Here is a 9,647-nt window from a genome sequence, read left to right as displayed (position 1 = left end):
ATCTTATCTTTTGTGTGTTAGTCAATTAAGGAAGACTTGGAGAATATACGCCTTCTCATTCTTTTAAACATATCTTACTTTATTTTTATTAGCATAGATTACAGCTAATTAAGTTAAAGTGATATTTGTTGAAGATCTTATATCAATTAGAGATGAAAATATTTCATAATATATAAATGAGTATAAAATTTACATATAAATTGATTTTGTAAGATTCAGTTTGGTTTAAAATTTACTTTTTAATATAATATCACAGTTATTTAAAATTTATCATAATGAGAGTTTGTTGGTCTCGTCATTAGACCGCTGTCTGATCTATTAGAAAGTGGACTTTAAGCCTACCGCAATCCCATAAAATCGGCTCATAGGGTAAGGTTTGTACCCACTTATATACCATGAAATATTCTCATCTCTAGTCGATGTGGGATCTCCAACACACCCCTCACGCTGAGACTGCCAACTCGTGCGTGAGACTATATATTATGGGTGGTCCGATAGCGGGTGGCACGATAGGCCCAACACAAATACTCGCTAGGATATGCTCGAAATGACTCTGATACCATATTACAAAGTGGACTTTAAGTCTAACTCAACCCCGTAAAACCGGCTCATGGGGATGAGTAGTATTTGTTGGGCTTATCAGACCACCCATTATCGGGCCGCTATTGGACCACCTATAATATGTTATCCCACGCACGAGTTGTCACTCTCGCCGTGAGGAGGGGTGTTGGAGATCCCACATCAACTAGAATGAGGTCAATTCATTGTATATAAGTGGGTGCAAACCTCATCCCCATGAGTCGGTTTTATGGGGTTGAGTTAGACTTAAAGTTCACTTCGTAATATGATCATGTAATAAATATATAATCACACACGAGTTATCTAACATTTTGGACATTTTAATCGTGATGGAGACCATGAAGAGTGTAAACCTAAAACATTGAAATTTTTTATGCATGAGATGTTTGGTAAATAGAGTTGATAAGCATATTTTTTATAAGCATATTTTTTTCATAATTGCAAAGTTGCTTGATGATACTAATATAAATTTGAATATAGGATGTAAAAAAACTGTTTGATAAGTGATTTTTCCATTCTATTTAGTAATCTAAGACATCTTTTTTATTGGTCACTTTTAAATAACACTTCTTGCCAACTTTTGTACAAAACAACATAACTTTACTTATAGAAACATTTAATGACATGTACATAAATTTTATATCACTTAAAGTGTGTAATTTGATTCGTTAGTAATTTTTTTCTCGTTATTATTTTAAAACATGACTATTATAATTAATCATATATGTGGAAGATCTTACGTCTATTAGAAATAGAAAAATACTTTATGATATATAAGTAGATACAAACTTCACCTTATGAGTTTATCGGTTCGATAAGGTTGAATTAAATTTAAAAAATTACTTTTTAATTCAAAATATACATTTATACTCTTATACGAATTGTTATGCAAAGGGAAACACTAGTTTTGTGTAATATTTCTAACTAGAAAAAATAATAAATTAGCAAATCAAATATAAATTTGAAAATCCACATTGATGCTAATGGCTTGGAAACTTTTTAAGTGTTTTAAAGAAACATTACGTGGAACAAATGAATAAAACATGTGTGCTTCGACTTTGGTTGTTGGTGTGGTTGTTTTGTGAAGACTAAATAATGATGACCACTTATATACACTTCAAACTTTTAAGTGAGTGGATGTTACGAGGGAGTTTTGGTGTATAATAAGTGTCTCTAACTACTCTCATGCTTGTCCTTGCTTATGTGCAAAAAGTAATTCCTGAAACTGCAACGTGGGTTGCGATTTTGAAGGATCGAAAATGAATGTGTTGTCTAGTAAGCTGTGCAAAGTTGCTATAATCATGCCAAAGATAATTAAGTGGCAAGAATAATAGAAGTAACTGTACTCATTACAACAAATCTTCATATCCTTAAATGCCTGCACACTTAAAAACAACAAAAAACAGATAAGATTATGACAACATATCATTTAAGACTATTAATATGTTTTAATGATTTTTTCTTATAAGATTTAGATCTGAAATTTAAGATCGTAATTAAAGGTAAGTTCTTAGAAATACTTAAATAAAACATGGGTATTGGAATGACATTAGCAAATAACACTTTTATAAAACAATAACATAGAAAGAAAAAAATCAGTTGCCATTTTTATAATAGGACATGATTATCTAGTACTAAGATTTGTGTTTGTTGACATGGACTAATCTACAGAGATTTGTTGTGATTAGCCTAATGGGTGCTGCTTAAAAGCTTTTTGTAAGACATTTAAAAAAAAGGAAGAAACCTTATCATCAAACATTGTACAACCTCCATCATATGTTGTTTGTTTGTTTGTTGTATGAGGACCACTATGGCAACCGTAGGTCAGATACCCAAAACCTAATAAATTTGTGAAGAGGTAGAAGCCAAAAAAATACAAAGGATTGGGCTTCTGGTAGGTTGGGATTGGTAGTTTTGTTGGCCCTTATTGCACCTATATATTATACGGCCTAAAATAAAACAAATTATCGGTGCATGTGAATAATGTCAAGTAACTTTCTGTTTTAAGTTCTCCTTAATAAATAAATCTCTCCTACTAAACTCAGCATTTCATTGGAATCTTTCATTCCACATCATTTTAGAACATAGGACATAGAAGAATATTGAAGAAAAGTTGTCAATTTCTCCTAAAAAATAAGGGCGATTTAGGAAAAAGTTAATTTAATTTTGCTATTTTAAAAGGTCTATAACTATATTTAAGTCCTAATAGCTACAGTACAAGTAAAATGTCAATAGATTACATTCTGTTGAATCTAAATTATCTCGAATATCTCTATTCATATCTTAATATTCCAAAAAGCGTCAAGAGTTATATTATTTCTCTCTCTTTCAAAAGAGTCTGTATACTTCCAAAGCGAGTAATAACGATCTTATAAAGATACTGAGATAAGAATTAATGATTTATAATTTTATTCCTTCAATTTTCGACTTTTGTTGTAATAATTACTTGTGAATCGTTGTTATGAAATATTGGAACTTAGTTAAAATGCTATTTTAAGAATAAGTAATTTGAAAGAAAAAAAATGAAGTGTACGTTTAACTTGGAATTTTACCAGTTTTGAAGAAATCAAGCCAGAATGAATTTTCAGTATAGACAGGTTGCAATTTGTGACTGAAACTAAAATATTTGACCCAAAATAAACCACCAAACTGACCCAATCACGGACCACTATATATAAAGCCCGAACAACCCTCATTCGATGCAATCCTTCGTTTCCTTTTTCAATGACGTTCTTCGCTCCCTTCTAAGAACAGGTTTATGTAAGTAGTGTAACAATTAAAAGCACGATCATGAGAGGGAAATTATGTTCTTGTTGACAATATATATTTGAACAATGCTTTAAACCCAAAACAACTTTCAAACAATCTAACATTGACATTTTGAAGCTAGAGATTGGCAATCCTCCACGAAATTAAACTTTCTTCCAAATAGTGGAAGATCACAGGAAACAAACTATCATCATTATGCCCTATAGCAGTTTCTGCTTTGATTGTCAAAACAGACAAACCACAAGCTTCGAAAGGAACCGATTATGCGTACACTTTCCCACATGCTTTTCTTCCTGCCCTTCTGTTTGAGCTAGCAACTGCATAGAAAGCCATGTTAATAACTGTTTGAAAGAAGCTAAAAGTCTAAAGTAGTGAAAGAAGATTAACCTCAAGATATTAAGCAAAATATTCCCTATTTAATGATGATAATACTGCAACACAATTTTACATGACCATGCATGCACTTATCTTGATGGGTTTTCAGCTTTTATATTCAGTCTATACGTTGAATGAAGATTTCAACTGATTACATTCAATTAACCTGGGTGTGTAATATAACTGCAGTGTCAAAAAAATGCTGAATAATAAACGAAGATAATAATTGATATGCAAAACAACCTACTTCTCCTCGGAAGCTTGAGTGCAGTTCTTAGAACGGTGAGAAAAGACACAGGGTTCAAGATCATATCTACAAATCTCAGAACATTTTAACTTGGGGATAGATAAAACAAAATCCTTCTGGTGTGGTGCATAAGAAGAACCAAACTTTTTATGAAGCCAGCGGGTTCCAGGAAAACAGTCGGACTGATTATCTAAATCAAGGGTTGATGAAGCTAAGTGTTCATAATTGCATCCCTCTTCCATGCAAGAATCAACTCTCGAACAAGAAATTCTTGGAGTCTCTCCATCTGGCCTATTCATAAACATTTTCCCTGAGCTTAGCACATTTCCTTCGCTACTTCTCAAAGTTGTTATGACCTGCATTCCAATTCCATGGCAGGACTCAAATGGTGGCACCAGGGGTTCACAATCAGAGGAACAAGTTAGAGTTTGATCCTTCATCATGGGCTTTTGAGAGGTGTATTCAGCATAGTCTGATTCACTTCCTTGTTCATTATATGATAAAGATTTCCAACGAATTCTACGGGAACAACCAAAGAAATTGAAGGATGACCTCTTCAATTTAGCATACATAGAATCTGAAGTACAAGAAGGAACATAATGGATTCTGAGCTCAAGGTTACAGCCTAATATGAATTGCAGAGAACTTGCAATCAACTTCCATGACTTCTCAGCCCTACTTACATAGTCACGATGCCGGAACTCCAACTCGGCAACTGCACGGCCTGAAAATTTGAGTATTTTCCATTGAATTACTTGGTATATATAGTACTTTGGGGAGATACATTCATAAGTATAAAAGTATAATTTTTCTCCTCTAAAAGCAAAAGGATAGAATTAACGAAGACAAAATTCTAGGTCAAAGAATATATAAAACCATTCCATAGATACATACTATGTCAATGAATACTAGGTACATAGTGCAATATGTAATTCACATAAAATACAAGGTCAAAGAATATAAAAATGACTGCTCGTGATACTAAAAATGTAATTGAGTTTCGTAGCATGATATGCCAATGAAACCATCTTCGATGTAAATAATTTTCATACTCCCACTTAAAGAAACTGCAGCTCCTTCAAAAGAAATCAATTTGGACAATAATAAGAAGAAAAATTCTTAGCAACAATCTTTAACAAAAGGAGAATGTTGGCAGCACAATTTTTATACATTCTTTCCAACATTATTATGGTGAAAAATTTACTGGTCCTACTAGACCCCTTTGAAAGAGTTTATATACAACTTATTTGGACTCTTATCATGACATAAGCACTTCTGTACATCTTTGGTAGAGCTTATAAAAATAGCTTATGATATGTCTATAAGTTATTTTCAACTTATTTCAATAACTCTCGAAGATACTTTAAGAAAACCAGCTTTAAGCTTACGTAAAACAATTTAACTTATCACCCCTTTGACAATAGAAACAACTTATTCATAAGTAATTATATAGTAGATACTTATTCGACAAGACCAGAATCTCTACAGGGATTTCACCCAATAATAAAGAACATTGAAAATAAAGTTTCAAATAATATATTGCAAGTAGTTCTGCAGACAAAAACAAGCAAGAAGAACTAACCATATCTGTGGGAAAGTATTAGAGTTCATATTGATGCCAGTAATTTAGAGGAAAACGAATTTAGTCTCTCGACAAAAAAACAGTGTAAATGAAATAGAATATGTACCTTGACCAATACAAACTGAAGACAACTTCCCCTGTTTCCTGAGAAATGTTCTGAGCCTTCTAGATTGACACATCTCAGTTGCTTTATACCATATAGAATCCAATGTTCTTTTGTGATCCTCCTGCACTCCTAACCTATATGAATTATCACCACATTGATCTGTTGTAGCAAGATGCTCCAAGCTGTCCCCTTTAGGAGATGTACTGCAGATATCACCATCTGTATCCATTATGGACAAGTTTAGAATGGTTGAACCAGATCAAAAACCACTCCAACTCTGCCTGCTCCACCCCAGAGACTCTCCAAGGAAGATGGGAATAAAAAAACATAACAAGTCGAGAAAAGAAAATCAAGCCCACCTCTAATGGATGCAGCTCGTGTACACAACTTCGTAGTATTTGTATCTGCAGATGAATATTCTACGGAGCTCAACTGTAGAAGAGCTGCAGTGAACCATGTTGTTTGATTCTTGGAAATTCTTAACTGCTTCTCTGATTCAGACAGTATTCTTAATGCATGACTTAGTCTCTGCAGGTCAGCTTCCGCTGTGATACAGAAAATAACCAAGTTCAGACAAACAGAAACAAGATAAAAGCAGTATGGTGTTTGCATGGTGAAACACAAGTACGGTACGCTCAAAGCAAAAAATGATATAATAAATTTTAAAACACTTACAGGTATATCTATTATAAAATCCTGTTTTTATTTCAGAACCACGAAGTTCACATTTCCCTGACAGAATGTCCATAATAAGATTTGCCAACTGTGATATAAGTTGTAAAGGATCTATCCTTGTTCTGACAAGTTCCCGGGCTCTTATAACTGTATTTGAAGTGTCAGATGATAAAGCTAGGTCCAGCAAATCAAGCAATTCATCATCAGAAATTACCCCAGTCTGTAGAAAAAGAACGGTAAAACATAATGCTCAGAAAGAAAAAAATGAAGACAATTGCAAACACATACACGTACAGAACAAACCAAAACACTTACAAGCTCGTGGACTAAGGAAATTGTGATCCTTTTACCAAGCAAACTCAGTTGATCAAGCATAGTTTCTGCATCCCTAAGAGAACCACAGGATCTAGCAGCAATGAAGTCCAAAGCAACTTGTTCAGATTCAAGACCTTCTTCGACAGAAATTTTTTCCAATCTTCTTACAATGTCAGCATCTTTAATCTTTGCAAAGTGATACCTCTGAGCCCGGGAAACTGCACTCCGAGGAAGGTTATCCAAATCAGGAGTGATCATCACAAAAACCACATGAGGAGAAACGTTCTCTAGACTATTCAAAAGGCACGCCCATGTTTCCCCGTGCAATAACTGGCACTCATCAACAATGACCACTTTAAAACTTGAGGAAACTGGAGGAATGCATGCATGCTTAACAAGGGATTTAACTTTCTCTGCACGATTGATTCTCAAAGAATCTACTTCATTAACATTTTTATTTCTTCCAGAGAAGAACAAAACGCATTCTCTACACAGACCACAAGGCTTTTGCTCCACAGAGGATAGGCAGTTCAGTGCAGCAGCAAATATCCTAGAGGCTGTGGTCTTGCCCGTGCCGCGTGGACCATGGAAGAGATAAAATGATGCAATCCTTCCTCTACAGATAGCACCCAAAAGAGACTTACCTATCACATTTTGTCCAACCAAATCATCAAAAGATTTTGGCCTGAATTTCACAGATAAACTTCTAGGAGTTTCCATGGTTTGACTAATTTCACCACCAATGTGTCTTACGTTTCTATGTCCATTGAGGTCCGTTTCATTAGCGTGATGCAATATCAAGGGAAGGCCTTCTGTTTCAGAATAATGATTTGATTCTCTAAACCTTGGTGACTTTGACCAACAACTCCTTAATCCACATCCATGGTGATTTTCTAAAGCGTCAACATCTTGAGTGACATGTTCCAAGGCACAATGAGCTGAGATAGAATCATAAACAGAAAGGCACTGTTGACTTCCTACATGGCTTGCCATGTCACCCACCACTCCAGATGGCTTCATTTGATTCTTGAGTACTAATTTTCTAGCTGACTTTGAGTGATCTGCTCTCAATGCAGTTGATAAACGGCATAACTCCCCATCCGTCAAATGATTACATGGAGGCGTGATGGCAACCAAATCCAATCCTCCACCTTCACGGTTACTACAACAGCTTTCATTTGGCGATTTATCTCCAGAAATACCTTGTTTCATAGGATTAGAGTACACAAGTTCCTCATTTCGGTGCCCTTGCTGACGTGAAATCCCACAATAGTTCTTCTTAGAGTTCGACATTTTCAATTCTAACTCAGCAGTTTCCTGCTCTCTCTGACCCTTAAAGTCTAAACTGTTTGATCTTGAAAAACCATTACCGTCAAAATCATCAGTATGAGAAGCTTTCAGAAATCTCAAACTCAGGGAAACCCCATTACTAGAACCATTATCCCAATCTCCATTATCAATCAAAGGAGAGAGTGTGCTAACACCATTAGTTGATGGATCCCTCAACGACCTTACTCTCCTCAGTGCCACAAGAGTTTTGGAAATAGGAATATCCACAGAATGTCTCCTCCCATCCATCACTGCCTAACTCTTGCATAAGCAGAACCCGCATGAAACAGTGCTAACAAACCTTGAAAAGAAAGAAAAACCATAAAAATAGCCATCTAAGAACACAGTTGGCACAGAAAAAGGAGGAGAGAAAGGATGAAATGAAATAAATAAGCACAAAATGTTAGGGTAAAAACTAAAAGCAAGGTTCAATGAAATAAATAACTTCAATAGTGATTAAATGTCGACAAAAGCTAACTCGTTTCTCATTGATAGCTCAACAGGACAGTTCTAGCGGGAAATGAGCATCACCATAAATTGAACAAAAGAGAAGAATAGGAAAAAAAATGAAGTACCTCTCATCAGACTATAACCAATGGCAACCCCATTAAGGCATTAAGGTTGGTTCTTATCTCAGCAGTGAAATGTACTGTTTACATTCCGTCAGCATTAGAAAGAAAAAAGGACAGGGAAAGAAGAAGAGAATCTCCAATTCAAATTATAATATTTTAACACATGGAAAAAAAAATATTGACGATGGACACGAACAATGCGTGCGAAACGACAAAGCTGGGTACAACGAAAGAGAAAAAGAAAAGAAGCTGAGCAAATGAAAAAGAAGGAAAATCTTGGAAAGTGACAAAGAAAAATCCCTTGAATGTAGCTCAGAGAAATGGTTGTTGAAACAATAATAAAAATAATAATGACGCTGATGAGGGAGAGGAAGACAATAGAAGAAGAGAAAGAGGGAAAAGTGGCAAAGTAGTAAAAAGCAGTAAATAAGAGGGGGTGTTAGACAGGGCATGGTGAAGGGTGAACAAGTGTCAAGTGTGTGCTCTGACGAGTGAACAGAAAAGAACAGAACAGAGAGAGAGAAGAGGGGAGGGATCAAAGAGGGAACTTTTGGGTTTGGGAAGGTTGTTTTGTTCCCTTTATGGCAGAAGCAGGTGGTGTGACAGAGCAATGTGATGATGAATCAGTGTTTACAGAAAGTGGGGATAGCATTGCATAGTTATGGGGTGTTTTGTAATTTGAGTTGGAGAACACAAGATAGAGTTCGGTTAATTTAGTTGAAGAGAAAAAGGGTAACTGTGAGTGCTTCCGTTTTACTTTCATGAGGAATCTTATTATTGTTTGTACAAAAAGGTGGCTATACACAAGAACTCACCGAAAACTATGGAACTCTTAGATTTCGACAAAAATATACGGAAACACGAACAAGAGAGGAATAGAATGCCATGCCATATCCATGAAACCAATTTTATCATGCACGTACGGAAATTTTCATCATCAACTATTTAAATGAACATCATAAATAAATAAATAAAAGTTATTCATATTATAAATAGAAATAAATAAATAAAACAAGTTACAAATAAAATAAAGAAATATGTTTAAATTACGAGAAATATAGAAAAAAATGATATATGAATAGAATTAGATTAGATAAT

At 34.7% G+C, this 9,647-nt stretch overlaps 1 protein-coding gene across 2 annotated transcripts; it reads right to left on the bottom strand.

Moving 5' to 3' along the window:
* Window positions 1-3,370: 3,370 nt before the first annotated feature.
* Window positions 3,371-9,196, bottom strand: LOC137807939 (protein STICHEL-like 2). Of its 2 annotated transcripts, none has more exons than XM_068608801.1 (7): window positions 8,553-9,196; window positions 6,649-8,278; window positions 6,334-6,553; window positions 6,018-6,203; window positions 5,659-5,877; window positions 3,971-4,694; window positions 3,371-3,665 (listed from the first exon to the last, which is right to left on the bottom strand). In XM_068608801.1, the coding sequence occupies exons 2-7, from the start codon at window positions 8,224-8,226 to the stop codon at window positions 3,659-3,661; spliced, it is 2,934 nt and encodes a 977-aa protein (XP_068464902.1). In that variant the 5' UTR covers window positions 8,227-8,278; window positions 8,553-9,196; the 3' UTR covers window positions 3,371-3,658. The 2 variants fall into 2 exon arrangements, with proteins under 2 accessions (XP_068464902.1, XP_068464903.1); XM_068608802.1 differs by having other exon boundaries at window positions 3,967-4,694; window positions 8,553-8,994.
* Between the last annotated feature and the right edge of the window lie 451 nt (window positions 9,197-9,647).

This window comes from Phaseolus vulgaris, chromosome 3, assembly GCF_000499845.2.
Source record: "Phaseolus vulgaris cultivar G19833 chromosome 3, P. vulgaris v2.0, whole genome shotgun sequence".
In the NCBI taxonomy this organism is placed as follows: Eukaryota; Viridiplantae; Streptophyta; class Magnoliopsida; order Fabales; family Fabaceae; genus Phaseolus; species Phaseolus vulgaris.
Note: the sequence above shows the minus strand (reverse complement) of the source record. Positions and strands in the feature narration are given on the sequence as shown.